Source organism: Amblyraja radiata, chromosome 2 (assembly GCF_010909765.2).
Source record: "Amblyraja radiata isolate CabotCenter1 chromosome 2, sAmbRad1.1.pri, whole genome shotgun sequence".
NCBI lineage: Eukaryota > Metazoa > Chordata > Chondrichthyes > Rajiformes > Rajidae > Amblyraja > Amblyraja radiata.
The window spans coordinates 51,520,396-51,545,602 of NC_045957.1; the positions used below are offsets into that span (position 1 = coordinate 51,520,396).

At 42.7% G+C, this 25,207-nt stretch overlaps 1 protein-coding gene across 2 annotated transcripts in view; it reads right to left on the reverse strand.

Annotated features, from left to right (window-relative positions):
* The window catches only part of rapgef5 (Rap guanine nucleotide exchange factor 5), a 143,642-nt gene that overhangs the window by 55,981 nt on the left and 62,454 nt on the right, over window positions 1–25,207 (reverse strand). For both annotated transcript variants that reach the window (XM_033046205.1, XM_033046196.1), the window contains exons 10-11: window positions 12,644–12,759; window positions 12,211–12,299 (exon numbers count right to left, since the gene is read on the reverse strand). In XM_033046205.1, coding sequence (XP_032902096.1) covers window positions 12,211–12,299; window positions 12,644–12,759 — 205 coding nt within the window. The remainder of the gene's footprint in view (window positions 1–12,210; window positions 12,300–12,643; window positions 12,760–25,207) is intronic.

The following is a 25,207-nucleotide window of genomic DNA, read 5'->3' on the forward strand; positions in this document are numbered from 1 at the left end:
CAGGGTGACCTGGATAGGTTGGTTGAGTGGGCAGATGCATGGCAGATGCAGTATAATGTGGATAAATGTGAGGTTATCCACTTTGGTGGCAAGAACAAGAAGGCAGATTATTATCTGAATGGTGTCAGATTAGAAAAAGGGGAGGTGCAACGAGACCTGTATGTCCTTGTATATCAGTCACTGAAAGTAAGCATGCAGGTACAGCAGGCAGTGGCCTTCATTGTGAGAGGATTTGAGTATAGGAGCAAGGAAGTCCTATACTCAGATACTTGCCAGTTACTTACCTCGACAGAGATGCGATTTTTCTCTGTGTCACATCTCCGTTTCCCCCCTACGGCCTACACCATGGAGTGGTGTGGCCTTTCCTGAAGACCGGCCCGGTCATTCAAGAATGGATCGACTGGGTTTATATTCAATGGAATTTAGAAGGATGAGAAGGGATCTTTAGAAAAACTGAAAATTCTTAAGGGATTGGACAGGCTAGATGCAGGAAAAATGTTCCCAATGTTGGTGGAGTCCAGAACCAGGGCTCACAGTTTAAGAATAAGGTGTAGGCCATTTAGGACTGAGATGAGGAAAAACTGCTTCATGCAGAGATGATCATGTTGAATGGCGGTGCTAGCTCGAAGGGCTGAATGGCCTACTCCTGCACCTATTTTCTATGTTTCTATAAAGGAGGTCAGCTACAGTATTTCCCACCGTTGTCAGGATGGACCTCAGGAATGCTAAGGATGTATTCCCTATTTTCCATACCACCTTATTATGGCTCTTGCAATTTTTTTATCTGTACTTTCTCTGTACATTTTAGTTTAGTTTAGTTTAGTTTAGAGATACAGCATGGAAACGGGCCCTTCAGCCCACCAAGTCCACACCGACTACACATTAACACTATCGTACACGCACTAGGGACAATTTACATTTATACCAAGCCAATTAACCTGTACGTCTTTGGAGTGTGGGAGGAAACCAAAGATCTCGGAGAAAACCCACTAAGGTCACGGGGAGCACGTACAAACTCTGTACAGACAGCACCCGCAGTCAGAATCAAACCCAGGCCTCTGGCGCTGTAAGGTTGTTGCCACGCCACCTTGCCACCCAAAGTGTGGATGTAATGCTATATTTTGAACTCTGTTTATTTTCTCTTTTTGCATTACCTGTTGTACTCAGATATGGTTTGATTGCACTTATGTATGATATGATCAGCCTGGATAGCAAAGAAAGGAATGTTTTTCACTGTATCTCAGTACATCTGCCAATAGTGAACTAACACCAACACCATAGCCCATATGTACATGCAATGAAACCCTTGCTGACTAACTCGTGTATCAAACAGAAGACCACACGCATGCATAAACACCACTTGTACTGTCTGCCACTATCTGTAGTCAGGAAGCAGGAAGCAGAGCAGGAAGCAGAGGTAGAAGGATTGAGCATACCTTTCTTGCTGAGCTGTCTACCATTTTTCTCATCTGCAAAACCATGGTCTCGATCCGAAACGTCACCCATTCCTTTTCTCCAGAGGTGCTGCGTCCCCCTGAGTTGCTCCAGCTTTTTGTGTCTATCTTCAGTTTAAACCAGCATCTGCTGTTCCTTCCTACACAAACCAGTACATGTAACGGCTGGTACACAAAAATGCTGGAGAAACTCAGCGGGTGCAGCAGCATCTATGGAGCAAAGGAAATAGGTAACGTTTCGGGCTGAAACCCTTGAACACATGTAACGGCTAATCTGTAGTCTCCAACATTTTACTTTTATTCCTTTGATTGGTCTCACACCTCTCATTTGGCCACATTGGAAGAGCAGCTAAAACAAAATAAATATTCCAAGACAAATCACACTTGAAAATGTCCTTGTGCCTGTGATGTTGCCTGACTGGTTGTCATGGAGCAGTACACTCTCATAATATTAAACCAATACCAATACTCTATTCACTGTAGAGAAGCTGGAAGCAGGCTGATCACATTCATTGGAGGTAATTGAAGAAAACTTTGGAATTTAGGGCTCAGTGAACAAGGCTTTCCAATATTTCTATGGACACCAGCAGACTTGGAGGGCAGACAAAGTCAGCAAGGGCACTGGTGAAATGTTCTTGGTGGGAGGACAAATGCTGCAATTCCATCAGATTCACAATCAATAGCAGGTCTGCGGGTCCCTTGAACCTCAACAATTCTCAGAGGTAGATAGTTGGGGAGTTGTTAGAACATTGCCGCCCACATTCCTGATAGAGTTTACATGACCTTGATTCTTCTTGCTGGAGGCCATGTAACCTCTGTGGCTGATTTGATTGTAAACTGAAGTCTGCATTCCAATCTACTTGCCTACCTTTGTTTATAAAGCATCTAACTTTGCTTTCCAGATTGCCACTTTGAAACAATCATCTGAGACCTTTGCAGCAAATCACACTCTCTGGAGATGTACAACTTCTGTTTCCAAGAGAATTTATCTGGTAAAACCATTGACCTTTTGTCTCCTGTAGATGTAACACATCTTGGTGATAAATAGTGCAGTACAATATGGGGAAGTCCTGGATGAAGTCTGGTCTCCCCAATAAGATATAATTTGACAGAAGAACTCAAATGTCTCTTCCCAGCATTTGTTTCCTAAAACCCTGCCACCCATCTGCCATCTTCTTCTCCCTCTGTTAATCCTGACCCTAGCCATCCCTGACCCCTTAAAAGCCCTGGACCTAATGTTGCAGCTGCTGACACTCAAAGCGAAACAAGAAAGAACATTTCAATGTGCACCATCATCTAAGTTGAGACAGTACGTACACATTGAAAACAAGTTTTCTCGCAATTGTTTCTTAGTATGACGGAATGTTCTCATTTTTGATTTGGAGACGTCTGATGCATGAGATGGGTATATGGACGGGAAAGGAATGGAGGGTTATGGAGGAATGGAGGGTTATAGTCTAAGTGCAGGTAGATGGGATTAGGTGAGAGTAAGTGTTCGGCATGGACTAGAAGGGCCGAGATGGCCTGTTTCCGTGCTGTAATTGTTATATGCTTATATGTTTATGAGAACCCGGGTGACTTTGATGACCGATAGGAGTTTCCTGGAATTTGGTAGATATGTTGAATTGCCTGTAGCCACATTGAATAAGCCCTGCCAAGGTGCTCATCTTGCAACAGAAATGCTTTACATTAACCATTTGGCAGAATTTCATAATGTAATAAACCCGAATATGCCGTTGGCTTTGCCTATCAGCCTAGTAACTATTTTCATGATTGAAAGCTTTATGCTTTTACATTAAAAGCTATTTTTTTATGCAGATACTCGGAATTGTCTTGGGTTAGAAGATATTCATAGACAGTTCAGAAAGACACAACACTCAATGGAGCATTATGCAAAGACTAAAGTGTTTTATGTGTGGCAAATATTTAACACTCTTAGAACTAGACTGGAGAGATTTCAAGCTGGTAAGTAGGATTATGATTTATTGTAGTTATCTCTACCAATAGAATAAATGTATCTACTAAAGATTTCACAAACCTCCATTGATTTATGATTATTTATCTTAATATTTATAACCAGTGCCATTCACTGCCTCAGTATTTTGTGGAATGGATTGAGAAACTTACTGGTAAACACTCAGATGTTCTTTAGTTATTGGTCAAAAATGCTGGTTGTGCCTTAAGGCATCAACAGTTAAAGAAAGAGTTTAAACTTGGCATTGAGGTCAATGAATTATTTCTGCAATGCCTCGCAACATTGCATTGTTTAAAAAGCAAGTTAAAACACATACCAATGTGTTGGGGAAAATAGTTACTAGCCTGAATAGGCAACTATTTTAGAGTTAGAGTATTGTTTTATTACATTTAGCCAAAATGCCAGAAGAAAGCAGGAATAATGCCTGCATCCATCAGTGTTTAGAGGGTTTTGAAAAGACCAACTCCGTCTGTGTGAAAATGTCACATTATATCCAATAATGCAATTGAAATAGGCAAATCAAATCATGAAAAATAAAAAATGATTGCCTGATTGGACACTTTGAGGGATAACTGGTCTAGGTTAAGACTTTGATAATAACTGTTTGTTTTAAAGGCAGCTGCTTTCATCTCGCCCAATATTCATCTGGGATAGCTCAGATGAAGATCAATTGAACCTGTTCTGGCACAAATAGAAAGCTGAGGAGCACGTAGGGAAAAAAGCACAGTGCCAGAGCAGGTACAACACAGGTTTAGTAACATTTAGTTCAACTTGCACAAGAGGAATGTGTTGTGAAAGCCGCGATCAACAATCATTTTACTAATTTCCTTTAAGACCGGCTACTTTTGACCCCATTCGCCCACTACGTGAAATGAGGAAAAAGACCATTAATATAATTGCAGATAATAGAAGAGCACATAGTAGGGGTCTACCACAAAAGGAGCACATTTTTGGAATCAGGAAATAGAGGCTGTTGTAAATGAGAATGGATCATGCATCTGTAAAATCAATACATTACTTAGATGTACTATTTAGTGATTCATACATAAATAGGAGAGGGGACATAAAAGATTCAAAAGGATTTATACACTTATTTCCTGATTGTGACACCAATCAAACTGTTTTCTCATTACAAGGAAGTTCAAATCAAATTTTAAATACAAGTGATAACTTACAGTGGTTTACAGTAAAATTTAAATGTATCAATCCATTAGGTTTATGTCAATACATAACATTTCTGAGAGATGGAATGAGATATTATACCATAGTCAACTTTATTGCTAACTTAAAAGTTTGCTTTGGGGATTTAACTTTATCCTTAAAAACTTGGAGAAATCAGGGAAAAAATCAGCACGACAATTTTATTTTGTTTGCTCCTTAATAAATCTTAAGAAAACCACGGAGCTTAGACAATAGCACAATGTCATTTGTAAATCAATATGATAGATGCAAAGGAGTAAATAGAACATAATACAACATAGGAACAGGCCCTTCGGCCCACAATGCCAGTGCCGAAAATGATGCCAAGTTAAACTAATCTCCTCTGCCTGCACGTGATAAATTTTTCTCCATTCCCTGAACATCCATGTTCCTATCTCTCCTCAATGCCACTATTTTAATGCTTCCACCACCTTCACCTGGCAGCATGTTTCAGGCACCCACCACTCTCTGTGCAAAAGGCTTATTGGCCTGTCCCACTTAGGTAATTTTTCAGGCGACTGCCGGTGACTGTCAAGTTGCCGGCAGTCACCTGAAACACCGGCAACTGGAACGGCGACTGTCAGAGTGTAACACACACAAACACGGAGAAGGGGGGGGGGGAGAAGGGGGGGGGGGGGGGAAGAAGGGGGGGGGGGGGGAAGAAGGGGGGGGGGGAAAGAAGGGGGGGGGGGAAGAAGGGGGGGGGGGAAGAAGGGGGGGGGGAAGAAGGGGGGGGGGGAAGAAGGGGGGGGGGAAGAAGGGGGGGGGGAAGAAGGGGGGGGGGGAAGAAGGGGGGGGGGGAAGAAGGGGGGGGGGGAAGAAGGGGGGGGGGAAGAAGGGGGGGGGGAAGAAGGGGGGGGGGAAGAAGGGGGGGGGAAGAAGGGGGGGGGGAAGAAGGGGGGGGGGAAGAAGGGGGGGGGGAAGAAGGGGGGGGGGAAGAAGGGGGGGGGGAAGAAGGGGGGGGGAAGAAGGGGGGGGGGAAGAAGGGGGGGGGGAAGAAGGGGGGGGGGAAGAAGGGGGGGGGGAAGAAGGGGGGGGGGAAGAAGGGGGGGGGGGAAGAAGGGGGGGGGGAAGAAGGGGGGGGGAAGAAGGGGGGGGGAAGAAGGGGGGGGGAAGAAGGGGGGGGGAAGAAGGGGGGGGGGAAGAAGGGGGGGGGAAGAAGGGGGGGGGAAGAAGGGGGGGGGAAGAAGGGGGGGGGGAAGAAGGGGGGGGGGAGGAAGAAGGGGGGGGGAAGAAGGGGGGGGAAGAAGGGGGGGGGAAGAAGGGGGGGGAAGAAGGGGGGGGAAGAAGGGGGGGGGGAAGAAGGGGGGGGGAAGAAGGGGGGGGGAAGAAGGGGGGTTGGGAGAAGGGGGGGGGAGAAGGGGGGTGGGAGAAGGGGGGGGAGAAGGGGGGGGGAGAAGGGGGGGGGAGAGAAAGAATGGAAACAACTTTTAAGAAGCCAGAGATACACGGCTGTGAAGCTTGACGGACATTAACATTACCGGTCGGTTATCCTTGATTCTGAAAACTACTGCTTACATTTCTTTTCCCCAACGAGCCAATGAAATTCACCGGTCAGCACCGACCACAACCTACGAGAACCTAAGAGAACCTTTGACCATCTGGCAACCCACTAGGACCTCCTGGCGACCCACCTACGGCACGGGAATTCTCGATACGCTCCATGGCGGCTTCATTCTAGTCGCCGCTAATTTTTCAACATTGAAAAATTCGCAGCGACCATAATGAGGTCGCGACTATTTCCTAGAATGCGGGAACTCACGACCATGAAGGCAACTCCCCAGCAACCACCCGCGAACATGTGGCGACTCCATAGTCTCCTGCAGTCACCTAAAAAGTTGCCTAAGTGGAACAGGCCCATTACCCTGTACTTCTCCTTTATATTTTCCCTCTCTCACTATGTCCTCTAGAGTCTTTGACATATCCACCCAGGGAAAAAAGGTTCTTACGATTTCCGATTTCTATGCCTCTCGTGATTTTATATATTTCTATCAGGTCTCCTCTTGACCTCCAAAGCACCAGAGAAAATAATCAATTTCCGCAACATCTCCTTATAGCTATTATCCTGAAATCCAAATAGCATTCTCAAAAACATCTTCTGCACTCTCTCCAAAGCCTCCACATTCTTCCTGTAAATGGGACGACCAGAACTACACACATTACTCCAAATGTGGCCCACCCAAAGTCTTATAAAGCTGCAGTGTGACTTCTTGACTCTTGTCCTCAATGCCTCGGTCAATTGAAACAACTAAAGGGTGTTTACAAAGCCCATCTTGAAATGTCACTTGCCTATAATCTAGCTCATTAAGACTTAAACAGACAGTATATTGTGATTGAATATATGCATACCATGTTTTGTCTTGTTTTTTTCCCGCAGCCTGCCACTTAATTTGTGACATAAGCATGTTCCATGGAAAATGCACTAAGCCAACTTTACACAATAACAGTTATCACCCTGTGTATATTTTCTGCTGTTGTAAAGTTATATTCAAATGACACAACCATATATTTTGGCTTTACCTCATGGGCTATGAGTTGTATAATTTGGATGAATCCAGAACATAAAAATCTTTCCTAATTTATATTGTCAAAATAATTGTTAAAACACAGGTGCTTCCATCCTTTGAGAATACACTGCAGCGTAACAGGACAGTTATGCTTACTTGATCATGCATCTTAATCAAGTAAAATAAATATACTAAAAGCACAAATGTGATTTTGGTATATTCAAAAATGCAATCTGACTTTTCAAATGAAATTATCTGCTAATGAGATCATTTTTTCTGATATTGAGTGTTGCATAATGCATCTGCATCATGTTAATGACCATATACTGTATCGTACACATGTGTGCCAATACATTGGGCATGAAAACACAAAATCACACAATAACAATATTCAGAATATAAATCATACCCTGTAAACAATGGGGGTCAGCAATGCTATGATGGATTGTTGAAAGGAAGCCTGAAGGCAAGTATCACTCAAAAGTAGTGTCACAATCATTTAATTTGTTTACAACATATTACATAATTTTATTTCTGAATAGAAAATTGATAGCATCAGTAATTATTTTGGTCACCATCTTCTATTTGTTGTTGAACGCTTCCTAGAAGAATTTATAATTTTATCTCAAAGACAAAGAGTTAGAGATTCACATGCATTAAGCATGAGATATAACTGGATATGCACTGTATTCTGCTTCTGAAATTTGGCTCCATTAAAATTAACAGAATCAAATTTCAGAAACAGAGTACACCATGCAGGCTGTATATATTGCACACTTAATGTTGGCGGCAAAATATAAATTTAAATGTCAGGGCTGGTGGTCAGGTTGAATAATGGGATAGGAAGACTGAAAAGAAAATGGAAAACAAGCAGTTCCTGACATTCATGCTGAGAGAGAGTTTAAATTGAGGCTGATGATAAATAGGAGATGATGAGATTCCCAGTACAACTTCTTATCTTTCCCTCATGAACATAAATCTGAATATTCACTTTGGCCTCATTGCATTATTCTCCCACCAGATAATTGGCACTTCCTGTCAATTAATAAAAAAAGCAAACCGGCTTCAAATCAAAGTTGCAGGCCTTTCAGACACACTATGGATTTTTTTTTCATTCTTACGGATTTAAACATTGTTATTTTTCTGAGCAGAATGTGATTATAATGAGTACTGGCACTAACGCACATCCCACTGGAAATTCAAGTTGGCATAAAAACATAAGAAGTAGAAGCTGGAGCTCGCCATTGGGCCCCATGTCTGTTCCACCATTCAAATAGGTTCATGGCTGACCCTTTCTCTCTGTGTCACCAACCTGTATTTATTGCATATCTCTGTTCCGTTTGCAAATCCAACCCAAGCAAATGAATCCAACCCTAGAAGATCATTCTCCACATATGATGAGCACCCAATTACACTATTCCCTTTGGAATATGGTCATTAAAATGTATCCATGAGGCTTATCCTTGGTCATTGAAATTTATCTTTGGGAACCCTATTCCACCACTCCAACTATTCTGGCCCCCAAGCTCAAGATTCTTTAACAACCACCCTGCTCAGCCTTAATTTCCCCGCCTCTATCTCACCCCGGATCTCAGTTCTTGATCATCACCCCAGCATCAGGCCCCAATCCTATTCTTCTATCATGACCCTTCACCAACCCATCCCACTGCACTTCTCTCACAGGCTCTGGCTCAGTTGCATGACCCCAACAACTAGGCCTCTCTCCATGATTGGACCAAGATCCAGATGCAGAGATGTCTTCTGTTGCACTTTGGGCACTCCATAATGATGCAGCATGCGGCAGAAAGGGCTCAGCTCTGTGTACGTCCCATTCAATTGTGCCCGCATGTAGGCCTCAATGCTGCTGAATTTTCCACCAGCAGCCCCATGATTAATGGGATGTTGCATAATGGTCATGCAATGTGTCCATGTGGGTGCCGATGAAGTCAGTCAGAAAACCCAGCTACAGGCTAACAATTAAATATCACTCTTTACTAATCCATTTCCGGCGGTGCAGGCTCGAAGGGCCGAATGGCCTACTCCTGCACCTAATTTCTATGTTTTTTCCCAGCATTTCACGTTCACAAGTTATAGGAGTAGAATTAGGCCATTCAGCCCATCGAGTCCACTCTGCCATTCAATCATGGCTGATCTCTGCCTCCTAATCCCAGTTTCCTGCCTTCTCCCCATAACCCTTGACACCCGTTTGGCTCATAGCCTTGCTGCAAGTGCTAATCTAAATACTTAAATGTTGTTACGTACCTGGCTCCACCATCCTCTCAGGCAGTAAGTTCCAGATCTTAATCATCCACTAACTGAAAATATTCTTACTCGAGTCCCCTCTAAATCTCCCACTCCTCAGCTTCAACCTATGCCGTTTGGTCACAGGAGGCTCTGCTAAGGCAAAATGTTCCTCACCACCCTGTTGTACATGCCACTCATAATTTTATACACCTCAATCAGGTTCCCCCTCAGCCTTCTCCACATCATGGCAATCAAACCCTGCTCCGTGAAATCTTCTCAAAGTATGCCTACTTTGAAGAAATACTTCTCCTCTCTCAGACAAGAGTTTAGCAACAACCTCTCTCATTGCTCCCCTTCTGTGCTTTCTCCTGCTCCCCAGCTCTACAACCACGTTTTAACCCGCTCACAACGTCTGCATTGATCTATAATTTTCATACCTTACTCTCCATATCTCGAGTTTCCCTCTCCCCTGACTCTCAGTCTGAAGAGTGTTCTCGACCCGAAACATTACTCATTCCTTCTCTCCAGAGATGCTGCCGGTCCTGCTGAGTTACTCCAGCATTTTGTGTCTCTCCAGCCTATCTAGTCCCTCATGATCAAATACTCCATTCTGGCTATACCCTAGTGAATCTCCGCCGCACCCTCTCCAATGATATCACATTCTTTTAGAATCAAAGTTCTGGGCTCAAATGCCATATCAAACCATACAAGCACATCAACACTGCTGTAGTGACAGAGTAACATCCCTTCCTCACCCTGCTGTAGTCCACAAGTAGCAAGGAAGCCTTACGAGAAACATCAGCTATCCTGGCCTCAGGTATGATGGATGAAAGCTGCTCACCACCCTGATTCTAGCCTCAGTTGTTGAAACAAAATACAGAGCGGAGGTGCAGAACCTGGCGGACTGGTGCGCACGTAACAACTTGTCACTAAACACCTCCAAGACCAAGGAGCTGATTATTGACTTCAGGAGGTCCCATAATGGAGAATGCGCCCCAATCTCCATCTACGGGGAAAGTGTGGAGAGAGTGTCCAGCTTTAAGTTTCTGTGCACTCACATTTCAGAGGACCTCACATGGTTCACCAACACCACTGCGCTGGTCAAGAAGGCACAGCAACGACTGTTCTTCCTGAGGACACTAAAAAAGACTGGTCTGCCCCAACAGCTGTTGACAACCTTCTACCACTGCACCACAGAGAGCATATTAACATATGGCATCTCTGTGTGGTATCTCAGCTGCACGGAGGCGGAGAGGAGAGCTCTTCAGCGCGTCGTCCACAGAGGATTATTCGGACACAGCTACCAGCCTTGGAGGGCATCTACCACACACGGTGCCTCAGGAAGGCCATCAGCATCCATAAAGACTCCTCACACCCTTGTAATGGACTGTTCGAACTACTTCCCTCAGGCAGACGTTACAAGGCCTTCTACGCCCGAACCTCCAGACTCAGGAACAGCTTCATTCCCAGAGCTATAGCGGCTCTGAACCGGCCCTGCTGAGTTCCCCCCATCCCCCCTGGACTGGCTCCCTCGGATGGTCACGTCGCACAGACACATCTGCACTTTAGTCTGTTGAACTGTTTTGACTGTTTTACTGTTCTTTTTACAATCCATGTTCTCGGGATATCTAACTCCAAATTTTATTAGTTATTTATGTTATAACATCGGTTGGAAGCGGCATACCAAATCTCGTTGAGCTTATGTGCAATGACAATAAAAGATATAATTATTATTATTATTATTATTATTAGGAACACAGCATCATTTATTCAAAAATCAAAGAGGATTTAGGAATTTTCCAACATTATGCACTTAAATTTGGCAAGAAGACTCAAAATCTAAATTATATTTCAATCCATTCCATATAATCCAATGGACTTGACCACCATGTCAGAATCAATATGAATCAATAATTCAAATGATTTTTCATAACCAGGGAAGTAATAGGTCAGTTTCAAGTGCATGTAACAAACCCACTGTTTTGGTATGTAGGTGTCTGTTTTAATTCAGTGATTCATGGGACTATTATATCTGTAAATTATTTTCTGGAATGATATTCATCACAATTAAAATTCAACAATAATGAACAACTTGCATTTTCCTTAATTCTGAATCCTGATTTTTTTTATTCACAATCATTGATTACATCCAGATTCAGAACATGAATGTAAGATGATCCATTAAGTGACTCACTCAAAGGATAGTAGTGTTCAAATGTAAAAGTTTAGGATCTTTTACATTCTCACAATATTTATATCATCATTTGGTTTGCAATGCTGATTTCTTGCTCTCTGTAATTATTTTCAAACAGCAATATTATTTGAGTCAATGCATTATGAAGAAATTCTGTGGCCCCACTTTTACATTGTCGCCACCAGTCAGACTATTTATGACTTTTCAATATTTCTGTTCTGAGCACAGTGCATGCTTCAGAAGCATTTTCAATGATTTGCTTTTGATTTACAATATGTATTACAGAAAAGGGAAAATGCCAGCAGACAGTGACTCAGTTAAGATCAAGAAAATTGTCACTTTGAATTTGATATTCTGCAAACAGTAATATACATTTTGCATTCAACACTATGGAATGATAATCAAATGCTAACACTTCAGAAACCCTGTAAAACCCTTCAAGGCATTTTGATATCCCTGTGGTGCACCATGTTGTGTATTCTGCTAAACAATGAATAAAGATATTGATTCAAAGGGATATCAAAATAATAATCATCTGAAATGCAGAAATGATTATTAGTCACAGATTAAACATGTTAAATAATAGTCAGAAATAAATGTATTTATTTGATTTAATGGCAAGATTAGTGTCCTTACCAGTCTCTTTGCATTCACCTTCCTCCAAGTGTATATCATTGAGCAGATGCTCCAGAATCTTTTCAGGGGTTCCAGCCACCACCACGTACCTGTTAGACAGTGAAGATTTGATTGTATCTTCTTCTACTGAGGACTGCGAAGGATTACTCCACTCATCCTCTGAATCCTCGTCAATATATTTAAAATAAGGCACATCAAAGGCAGGCAAGGTCATGCCAGTACTGTCTGCAAAGATTTTGGAAACTCTTTCGTCTTCTAAATATGGATGAAAAAGTCTTAATATTGAACTTCCCATGCTGTTCACTTTTATTATCTCATTCCTTACAGCCAGCCCATTATGTGATATCAGTGGTTTCTCTTCCCCACTGTTAGTCTTCAGATGATATGATCCATCTGGCTGCTGAGTGCTCTGCAGAGTATGTGAACCACTTACCTCAAATCATTCAGGGCACTCCCTGCTGCGGGGGCTGGGCTAGATGACGACACCTTTTGCAGGATGAGTACATCACGGCCTTGTTCTTTCACTCGGATGGTACTCACTTCATCACTCTGTTACACAGAAGAGAAAGCAAATTCTGGATTTTCAAGGGATTTATGCAGGGAGCTGAACAATGCAGCTTAATCAGCCGAAACAGAAATTGCTGTGTTGTACAATGTACACTATGAAACATGACTTCTTATTTCCCCTTCAGTTAATGCTGCCAGCACACAGATAAATGCCAGCAGTTCATCCATGTAAGAAAATGTTCTTTATTTTTCTATTATCATATTACAAGTCATTTAAGCACAACTAAAGATGATTGCTTTTCTACATTTAACTTACAAATGTTGTCAGGGTCAGAAGTCTGATGTTATGAGACAAAACTATTTTTAATGCTGATTTGTCACAATTCACAAAGTGAGAGCCTGAGCATTGCCTTTATTTTGTATTCATGCAGATTACCTCATTTTAATGTAGATTTTACACAGCTGAAAATATTTTACATCAGCTGGTTAAAAATACCATATAAGGCTAATAGAACAGCATTCATTAATTTAACAACACCACGTATTTCATATGACAAGGTGAACTGCAGCCTTCATCTGACGGTCATACCTTTGCTTCTGAGGCAAGAAGGTGAAAGGTCAAACCCTGCTCCAGAGCATTAACTACATTATCTGATGGGTGCTAACTTTAGGATTTTATTGCGAGCATTGCTGCTCTTTTTTTTCTAGCCTGATGGCTGCAGGGGATTAACCTGTTCCTGAACCCAAATGTTACAGTTTTCAGGCTCCCTTATCTTCACGATGGCAGGGGTGAAATGAGTGTGTGGCCAGGGTGCCAGGGGTCTCTGATGAAGCTGGCTGCATTGTTGAGGCAGTGGCTCCTGTAAATTCCTTTGATGGTGGGGAGGTCAGAATCTGTGATGGACTGAACAGTGTAGTGACAATATTTTACTTTAGACTTAGGACTTTAGAGATTTAATTGGGTATAAATTGGGGATATATTTTTTTAAAGTACTCATAAGTATTGAGGGCTTTGCTACCCTCAGTGTACCTTTTAATATAAAGTAATGTTAATTCATCAGCTGGAAGAGAGTGGTAGGTAGTATTCACCTCCATTCATCCCAATGCTGCAAGACTTCATCTCATGTCCTGTGTTAATGTTGAGAGCTTCCACTCTTTTTACTACATACCACTGTGTGACCACTCTTTTAGTTCGCTTTTGCATTAGACAATAGACAATAGGTGCAGGAGTAGGCCATTCGGCCCTTCGAGCCAGCATCGCTGTCTCAAAGGCATGTACACTGCACGTGCAGCACATGCCCAATAAGAGCATTGGACAGCCTTTATTGTTACCTGATGTTATGAAGAGTACACATTTGTTGGGCTATTGCTTGACTGGTCATCCCCAATTTTGCCAACATTTCCAGATGGTTATGCTGATGTCTGTGAAGGTTATCATATTGGAATCAGCTGCTTAGGGTGATGGTGGGTGACTGTAGTGGCTTCATTGTGATTGTGTGATAGAATCAATGTTTGATGGTTTGAGTCAGTGCTTTTCTGAACACCAGAAACAACCATATTATTGTTATTCTAGATTCACATACTGAAGGGAAGAGAGACTCCCTTTTCTCAAGGGCATTGGTAAATAAGATGTGTTAATAACAATTATCCAGTTATTTCACACTCACCACCACTGATAGTGGGTTCTTAGTCCTGATTTATTCAATTAATTAACCAAATTGAAATGCCATTGGTGAGGTCTAGATCGTTGGATTATTAATTTTGTGACATTGTCACTGGACACTTCTTTCTTTATTTTTTAATTGGATATGGTAATGCACCAAAGAAGTGGGCATGAGAACCTTAAAAGATATTATGTTCAAATATTATTTCAAGCCTGTCTACAACAACATGAGAGGCCTCGCCCCCCCCTGGCCTGATCCACAGTTCCACATTGAGGTGACAGTGATAAAGTAAAGAGTCATGCACTTTCCATGACTATTTGTCACATCCTAAGTGAACAGGAGCCAGCCTGCATTGCAAGTATTGTACCATCTGCCATATTGCCTCAACAATTTGATCTAATGGTTTAAATAGAAAATAATGAATGTCAGAAATGCTTTTTGTACATTTGATTGCACTTAACCCACTTGGGAACCTCAGGACTGTACTTGTACTATTATAAATCAACACTTTTAAAATGCTACATCAGTGGTGTTTCTGTTTCTTTCTGTTAATAGAGTAAACCAGTTATCTTAAAGTCAGTGTGGACTCGAGGCTGAGCAGTTAACATCAGTTAAGAAATCATCAAGAAGTAGAGAAAACTATAAAGCATGCATTTCTAAAAATGTCATGTTTAAACAAATTCTTTGAAATAGCGGAAAAAAAAAAGTATTATGCAGGGTTTGGAAATTAACCTGTTCATTTATGTCTGGTCTTGACACTGCACGTGCAGCACACGCCTTAACGGAATGGCCCCTGGCCTTCATCTAATCATTCTGTACAGCTTGCAAGGGTGAGGCACAATATCCTAGTGGCACCGTATTCATATCAGTACATTAGTGGAGGGGACGGAAGAGGAGGAAATTATCCAGAATTAATCTGAACAGAAACCCGCATTTAGGTAGCAGCTGGACTTGCCTTTCACCACAGAACATTGAGCTGCAGAGGTTGCTGCATATCTGTGATTAATTTAGTAGAGAGTGACTGACATATTTGAATCATAAGGAGAGACAACATGGAAATATCTCTCTCAACCCGTCTGAAGAAGGGTCTCGAATGACATTTCACCCATTCCTTTTCTCAAGAGCTGCTGCCTGTCCCACTGAGTTACTCCAGCATTTTTGTCTATGTTCGGTGTAAACCAGCATCTGCAGTTTGTTCCCACACATGGAAACAAGCCAATTGGCCCACTGAGTCAATGCCGACCATCAATAAGCTATTCTAAAAGCTTAACCTTTTTAAGGCATCTCCATGGAACTGGGTGCATATTTTTATACAATGCAGTTGTTTGATATCCAAAATACAGTTACTTTGCTTTACATTTGTTTCTGTGGGTGGTGGATACATGGAACAAACTGGCAGAGAAAGTGGTAGACGCAGGTACATTTACAATATTGAAGAAACATCTAAACATCGTGGGGTGATGCCTGTATGGTCTTGTACACGCTAGAATTTAGAAGATTGAGGGGGGATCTTATAGAAACTTACAAAATTCTTAAGGGGTTGGACAGGCTAGATGCAGGAAATTTATTCCCGATGTTGGGGAAGTCCAGAACTAGGGGTCACAGTTTAAGGATAAGAGGGAAGTTTTATAGGACCGAGATGAGAAAATAATGTTTTACACAGAGAGTGGTGAATCTGTGGAATTCTCTGCCACAGAAGGTAGTTGAGGCCAGTTCATTGGCTATATTTAAGAGGGAGTTAGATGTGGCACTTGTGGCTAAAGGGATCAGGGGGTATGGAGAGAAGGCAGGGATGGGATACTGAGTTGGATGATCAGCCATGATCATATCGAATGGCGGTGCAGGCTCGAAGGGCCAAATGGCCTACTCCTGCACCTATTTTCTATGTTTCTATATTGTCGTGAGTAGTCGCCCAAAGAGTCGTACCATTTTCTGGTCGCTGCTGGATTTTGAACATGTTGAACATTTTTGGCCACCTGCTGCGACTATGACAGGTGCCGGTAGTCGCCGAAAAAAAATCGCATAAGTGGGACAGGCCCTTAATGGTCTGCACACAATACTGTCATGTAGCACATCAGATGCCATATTAGTAATGGTGCTAACAAGCACACAGCTACCTGCTGGTAGAAGTATGCAGAGCAATTATATCAAGATATCGAACAGTCTGCAAAGTTAATTTTACAGTGCTACCATTTTGGACACAATACCATAATCCACAAGACTTTCAATAAAGTTCCTTCCAGAGGGTTAGAATGTGTCCCCACTTCCACATAATGTCTGCTACCTTTGTGTACCTTGTCTTGCAGTGGATGAATGTATCAGTGCCATGCAATATGTTTAAGTGGCATAGTTGCACAGATGACACAATGAAAATTGTGGGATCTGGATGTGAGACTTCCAGAGCTATAACATATACGAGGGTTAAGTGAAGCATAAGCATGCTTTAGATCAACCCTGGTTAATTGAGAGTATTGATAAGTGAATTACGAATTGTGCTGCACCTGTGGCTGATGTTTGCCATTTTATAATCTATTCCTTGAACTTGACTACATCAATGGAGTAGTCAGTCGGGCAGAAAACTAGCACATGGAATTCAGTCCAGAGAAGTGTGACATAATGCATTTGGGGAGATTCAATAAAACTGGGGAATGTACAATAAATGGGAAGATAATGCACCCACAGGGAGCATGTATAAACTCCATACAGACAGGACCAGTAGTCAGGATTGAACCTGGGTCTCTGGTGCTGTAAGCCAACAATGTTACCGCTGCACCACTCTGCCATCCTTTGTGCTTTATGTCTTTAAGATACTGAGCCACTCCAGAGTCCTCTTGGGCTCAGATTTCCACAGAAGCCACTGTGTGAAGAAATGTGTGTTTTGTCTTTAGTTCTGAGTGGTCAATGTCTCATTTTGAGACTGACGACTCATTCTAGATACTGCAGCCTTAGAAAACACCACCCCAGCATCTACCTCACCAAATACTGTAAGAAATGTGCTTCTTTCAGAGATCTCAATCTTCTAAATTCTAGAGATTACAGGTCTTTTTAATCTCTGCTCATAGGACAATGAATTCCCAGTATTCAGCCTGTGAATCTTGAATGCATTCGATCTGTCACAAGTATATACTTCCTTATGCAAGGAGACCAGACGTACAAGAGATCTTTACCATCGTCCTCAAATCTTTTTGTAGTAAACATCAAGTAAACCATTTCTCTTCACAATTGGTTGCTGTATATGCACATTAACTTTCAGTGTTTCATGTACAAACATCCCTAAGTATCTCTGTGCACCAACACATTTCAATATCAATTTGCACAGGGATCACAAACCAAGAGAATTAGGTTTAAAGTCATCAATAGAAATATTAGAGGGGAAATGAGGAAAAAATATTTTCACCCAAAGAATGCTGGCTCGAAGGGCCGAATGGCCTCCTCCTGCACCTATTTTCTATGAATGACAGAGGCTGGAATCTCACTAACTGAGAGGTAATTGAGGTATAAATTCTCACTGCATTTCAAGGTTTTCATTTGCGTACTGTGGCTCTAGTGCAGGAAGTTGCACTCTCTGGGTGAAGAAGGTCCCTCTCATATTTTCTTTACCCTAAACCTTTGTTGTCAGGTATTATCTATCTCTCTGATAAAGAAAAGGTTGCCGGCAGTCTACCTTATACATACCACTACCTTATACATACCACTCATCATTTTACATACAGACTTCTGTATTGAGCACTGGTCCATGTGAGATATCACTAGTCGTTGTAATAGTTTCACTGATGTCCTGTTTCACTGTCTGTATAACTCATTAACACAGCCAACAATGGACCATTGTGGGCTCCAACTTTCCTTGATCTTCGTTACTTTATGCATGTCTTTCATTAATTTGTTCTATATCTCTCTATATCATTGTCTATATCTCTTGATTTCCTTTCCCCTGACTCTCAGCCTGAAGACGGGTCTTGACCCTAAATGTCACCTATTCCTTTTCTCCAGAGATACTGCCTGACCCACTGTGTTTAGAGTTTAGAAATACAGTGCGGAAACAGGCCCTACGGCCCGCCGAGTCCGCACCCACCAGCGATCCCCGTACACTAACGCTATCCTACACACTATAGGGACACACCCTTTTAACCAAAGCAAATTAACCAACTATACTTCTTTGGAATGTGGGAGGAAACCGGAGATCCCGGAGAAAACCCACGCAGGTCACAGGGAGAATGTAAAAACTGCGTACAGACAGCACCAGTCGTCAGGATTGAACCCAGGTCTCCGGTGTTAAAAGGCAGCAAAGATACTGTTGTGCCACCGTGCTGTGTTACAGGCATCCAATCACAAAAATAATCCCCTGCAATCATCATTTGTCTCCTCTTACCAACCTAACTTTGGATCCATTTTGCCAATTTACACTGGGCCCTAGCCTTTTGAACCAGCCCATATCAAAGGCTTTACTAAAGTTCATGTCAATCATATCCACTGCCCTGGCCCCATCGATACACTTTGCTCTTCAAAGAAGTCCGTCAAATTGATCAGACAGATTCTGCCCTCACTAAAGCCATGTTAAAGGCCTGTCCCACTTACGCGACCTTTACAGACGACTGCCGGCACCGAAATTAGGACCCCGAAATTTTCAACGTTGAAAAATCAGCGGCGACCAGAAAGACGCTACGACTCTTTGGAGACCTCTCGCGACCATAGGAGAACTCTTACGACCACACAGGCGACCCCTGGCGACATGTCGCGGGTGACCTCTCACGACCGTAGGAGACCTTTCACGAGAGGTCTCCTACGGTCGTGAGAGGTCTCCAAAGTCTTTCTGGTCGCCGCTGAATTTTCAATATGTTGAAAATGTCAGCGACCTATCACGGGTGCAAACAGTCGCCTGTAAAGGTCGTGAAGTGGGACAGACCCTTAAGCTATCTCTCTTTAGTCCCGGCCTTTACGTGATCATTAATCCTCCCCCGCAGAATTGTTTTTTGTATCTTTGATGATACCATTGATATAAATGCTCACAGGTCTATGGTTACCAGGCTTTCGCCTACTGTATTTCTTGATAAAGAGGACCACATTTGCCATCCTGCAGTCATCTGGCATCTCACGTGTTTAGTGAAGATTTAAAAAATCTCAGCCAGAGCCCCTAATGTTTTGTAAACTCCAAAACATTTCAGAAAAACAGGATTTATTTAAAAAAAAATGTATCTTGTTTACTTCCGCGTTCGCTGAATTTGAACTAAAAGAATTCTACAGCAAATTAAAATTAAAGTTTACTGGTCAAAGTAAAAGTAATCTTACAATTATATGGGAAGGAACACTAAAACTTTGTGTGATATTAAAATATAAATACTTAAGGGAGTTGAATAACAATCTTTCATCCAATATTTCAACAGCAATTTCTAGTGTATAATTAGATGCTGCATGCAAGAACAAAATCCTTTTATGTTATCGTATTCACCCTTTGATAAAGGACCACTTTCAAGACTAGCAGTACAGCCCATTTTATATTTTGCCTTGAAGAATCATTTTCTGTGATTGATAATTAGTTTGAAGAACATCTTCCTTCAATGAATAAGGCACGCAGCTGTTTACTCCTGTACTATCTTGAAGTAGTTTTATCTGACCACAGCCACTCAGACAGAGGTTTCCCTAAGCCTTTCCAATATATTTTGCAAAGTAAATAGTTAAGTAAAAATAAAAACGAAGAACACTACAAGCACTTTAATGATATTTCACCCAGCACATAAATGTGCAATCTCTACTGATGGAACAGTGCACTGATTTTTCACTGAGCATACATAGTATATAATGTCATTTTACTGACGTTCAACAAATGCGGCTAAATTTTTTCAGCTCTTTTAAAAGTGTTAGCTCAGAGCAGAATCAGGAACAATGATCAGTCTACTAAAGTTCAGATAAGTGCACACTGAGTAGCACCAACTTCCAGAGCTGTGTTTCTGTCAGTTACATCAATATCATACCAATGAACTGTAGTTTTTACACACTTATCCCTAATGCCTCTTCCTTCGCTCCTATGCACAGTTGCCATGGAATGGAGGGTACAGTCTCGGCTTGAGAGAGGTCCAATATAATTCTCCTAGTTTCCCTTCAGGTATGAATTCTAGGCAAGGTAAACACATTAGCTAGAAATTGGATTCACTTGCATGGGATTTTCCAAGTGAAAATCACACAAAATATCGATTTTACCGAAAGGGATGCATCATTGTGGTTGGAAAATTGGGCCGAGCACGCACATATGCACTAACTACACTTTAGTATGGCTGACTAGTTCCAGGCATCAATCATATGTCTAATGATATCACAGATTGCATATTAAATTCGTCCTCCTTTGTCAGCATAAATTGGAGCTTTTGGCCTGCAACCTGCAACTTTTGTTAAACAGTCACAGGTAAACCAGGAGCAGATCAAGTAGGAGTTGGCAATGAAGTGATCTGCATTGGGGCATCAAAATCTCCCACACAGCATTGCTGGGCTCAGTTTTAAATTATCAGGGTTATTGAACCTACATCACTGTTCACAGCCTTCTGGTGCAAATCAGCTGTTGCAGGCTGAGACCAGTGGACCTTTAGTCAGCTCACACCTCACATTGGTGTGACATAACTCCAGTGTAAGTCAGGCAGACCATTATGTCAGGGCTGAACGGGCACACAGGAGAACATCATGTGTTTTCCCCACATTTCTTTCTAACCCAGCCTCCCTTGAATCAATGCCATGTCTGATATCTGCTATGCCAAGGAAACAAGAAGCCCCCCGTATACTACCCATGCTAACCACTTCTCCTTGGCATCACTGGCCATATAAATGTAGTGAGGGGACTAGATCCCTGACAATGTTGACCAGGAAGCTGGAGTTAAAAACACTTTGATGTATGCAGGAGCCGGAATTTGATTTCTAGTTGATGCTGACTGTACAAAACTGGCAAGATTCTGCAGGCACAAAATTAGAGGTGAATGTGCAGCAAAACATCTATAATTAGGTGTTATTTATTCCATAATGTCATATTACAGTCAGTCAACCAGAGTCTGACAGACTCTCAAGGAAATGCAGGTATGTTTAAAGTTAACTGTGTAATTCCACACAATGAAGCTGTAATTAGAAAGCCTGGGCCAGAGCATTGCATCCACATCTTCGCCATGCTCTCCATCTCGAATGCTTTCTCCCGCCCGATAAATTCGGTGGGCGGCGCGACTCTTGTCAGCAGCGGCCTCTGCAGTCCGTCTGCGTTTTAATTATTTTATGTCTATGTTTTTATGTAGTTTTTTGTTATTTTTTGTTGGGGTATGTGTGTGGGGGGTGGGGGTGGGGGTGGGGTGGGAGGGAGGGGGTAACTTTTAAATCTCTCCCTGCACGGGAGACCCGACCTTTTCTTTGTCGGGTCTCCGTTGTCGTTGGGGCTGCAACGAGGAGCGGCCTCCAACAGGAAGACCGGGGGCTGTGGTGCCGACTACTCACCTCACCGTCGCGGAGCTGGCCGAGTCCAGAGCGGGTGGAGCGGTGGTGGACGCTGCTGCGGCCCGACCTCCGGTGCTTCGGAGGCTGCAACTGCAGGTTTGGCGGACGGCGGCACCGGGAGCCCGCGGGTCCCTGGAGGGAGACCGCTTTTCGGGGCTTCCGCAACGACGACTTCTCCCGCCCGAGTTGCGGGGTTGAAGAGCTCCTGGAGCGGGGCCTTGCACCATCGCCCCGCGCGGCTTGGAATGGCTGCGGGACTCTGCGAGCGCACGCCGGGGGCTCTAACATCAAGAACCCGATGTGCGACCTTGCATCACCCGGCGTGGCTTTAATGGCCGCGGGACAATCGCCATCGCCCGCTGGGGGCTTTGACTTTGACTCTGACATCGGGGGGGAGAGTGCAGTGGAGAGATAAGTTTTTTTGGCCTTCCATCACAGCAATGTGATGGATGTTTATGTAAATTATGTTGTGTCTTGGGTCTATTTGTTTGTAATGTATGGCTGCAGAAACGACATTTTGTTTGGACCTCAAGGGGTCCAAATGACAATAAATTGAATTGTATTGTATTGGTATTGTATTCTCTGTTGGTAACATCAAATTCAAGATTATTCTTTACATAACATATTTGGTGAAGGAGTTGGATACCACAACCCAATTTCTGATTGCAGGCAGTATTTCTAAACTATTTTCTTTGCCTTTACTAGAATGCATTATTCATCATCAATGTGTGTGTCAGGGCTGGACAAATAAATATTTTTCTCATTGAACGTTAGCATCAACCACAGTTTAAGTAAAAAGCATTGGGTATAAAACTCCATCAATATTCTGTCCAGGAACAATACTTCCTATTACAATCATGGAATACTTTTATTTACATGTTAGCCACTCGGAAGATCTGGTAACTTAGCACCATATGTTATAGATAACTTTAAGTTGTACATTTTGCTGTTAGGGTAGGAAGTTAAAATGAACTCTATTGTCCCTTTATCCATATAATTTTGGTTTGAACCCAGGATTTGGGTGATAATGCTCCAAGAATAATTACATGGCTCAGTCACACAAAAACTACAGGCCAAATGGACAAATAGCCTCTTCCGAGGAGATCATAAAGTCAAACAGCAGAGAAATAGAGGGAGTGCAGAGAAGGGTCACCAGACTGATTCCTGGGATGTCAGGACTGTCTTATGAAGAAAGACTGGATAGACTTGGTTTATACTCTCTAGAATTTAGGAGATTGAGAGGGGATCTTATAGAAACTTACAAAATTCTTAAGGGGTTGGACAGGCTAGATGCAGGAAGATTGCTCCCGATGTTGGGGAAGTCCAGGACAAGGGGTCACAGCTTAAGGATAAGGGGGAAATCCTTTAAAACCGAGATGAGAAGAACTTTTTTCACACAGACAGTGGTGAATCTCTGGAACTCCCTGCCACAGAGGGTAGTCGAGGCCAGTTCATTGGCTATATTTAAGAGGGAGTTAGATGTGGCCCTTGTGGCTAAGGGGATCAGAGGGTATGGAGAGAAGGCAGGTACGGGATACTGAGTTGGATGATCAGCCATGATCATATTGAATGGCGGTGCAGGCTCGAAGGGCCGAATGGCCTACTCCTGCACCTAATTTCTATGTTTCTATGTTTCTAAATAGTCCCTTCAGCCCAAACTGTCCAAGATGCTCCATTTACAATAGTCCCACCTGCCAGCATTTGGCCCATATCCCTCTAAATCTTCCTATCCATTTAACTGTCGAAATATATTTTCAATGTTGTTATGGTACCTGCCTTAACCACCTTCTCTGGCAGCACCCTCTGTGTGAAAACGTTGCCCCTATTAAATCTCTCTTCTCTCATTTTAAACCTATGTCCTCTGGTTCTATCCTCAATCCCCTATCCTGGGTAAAAGGCTTGGTGCATTCACCCCATTAATTCTCCTCATGATTTGATGCACCAATAAGATCATCCTTCAGCCTTCAGCCCTCTAAGAAATAAAGTTCTAGCCTGCCCAGCCTGTCCCTATAGCTCAGACCCTAAAGTCCTGGCACCATCCTCGTAAATCTTCCCTGCACCCTTTCAAGTGTAACGTCTGGCCCAAAAATGCCTAACGAAATCGTCATTCACGAATAACTTCTTTAAATATCTGCTGTCAAATTTTCTTTCTTTTATCAGTTCAGCTTTACCTTGCATAATTTATTGTCCTTATTTAGCATTTCTGTCTATTCCCTGTTCCAAATGTAATATTTGACATTGCAGGTCACTGAGGAAATTTGCTGCTTGATTGACATGTTCATTATGAAATCGAAAAATTAAATGTTCACTTTGTGACTTCTTGTGGAGTTCAAACTTCCAACTGTTATTTCTCTTCGGGAGCAGAACAATATTAATACAGCAATTTCTCTAAAGTGAGGTATTTCTGTAAACGGCAATAGAATAAATGGATATGTTAAATGAAAACGCCCTGGTCACTGTAAATATCAATTGTCTGCATATATTGCAAATCTGAATTTGCTAACTAGTTCCTCCATCTCTTTATTCTTTATTCCCAAAGTCTTCTTTATTCTCTGACCACAGAAGCCTTAGTGGAGATGCATAGGCATGCATTTAGATTAGGTCCTAAAGTCATAAGGAATAGAAGTAGAATTAGGTCATTCAGCCAATCAAGTCTACTCCACCATTCAGTCATAGTAATGAAGTGTTTTGAGTGACTGGTTATGCAGCATATCAAAAATAGTCTACCTGCCGACCTAGACCCACTGCAGTTCGCCTACAGAGCCAACCGATCCACAGAGGACGCAGTCTCAACAACACTGGACCTCGTACTGTCACACCTTGATCGGAAAAATACTTATGCCAGGATCCTCTTCATAGACTTCAGCTCTGCTTTTAACACAATCATTCCGCAGCAGCTGGTGGAGAAGTTGGAGCTATTGGGGGTTGATGCTGGCACATGTAACTGGGTCCTGAACTTTCTATCGCAACGGCAGCAGACAGTCAGGGTGGGCAAAGGTACACAAAATTGCTGGGGAAACTCAGCGGGTGCAGCAGCATCTATGGAGCGAAGGAAATAGGCGACGTTTCGGGCCGAAACCCTTCTTCAGACTCAGTCAGGGTGGGCAGTAGGACATCAAAAACCATAGCCGTGAACACTGGCTCGCCCCAAGGCTGTGTGCTAAGCCCCCTGCTGTTTAGTCTGCTTACACACGACGACTGTACTGCTAGACTCAACAACAACTTCATCAACAAGTTCGCTGATGACACAACAGTGGTGGGTCTCATCAGTGACAATGATGAGTCGGCTCACAGGATGGTGCAAATCCCACAACCTCATTCTCAACGTGGGAAAAACTAAGGAGATGGTGGTTGACTTCAGGAGG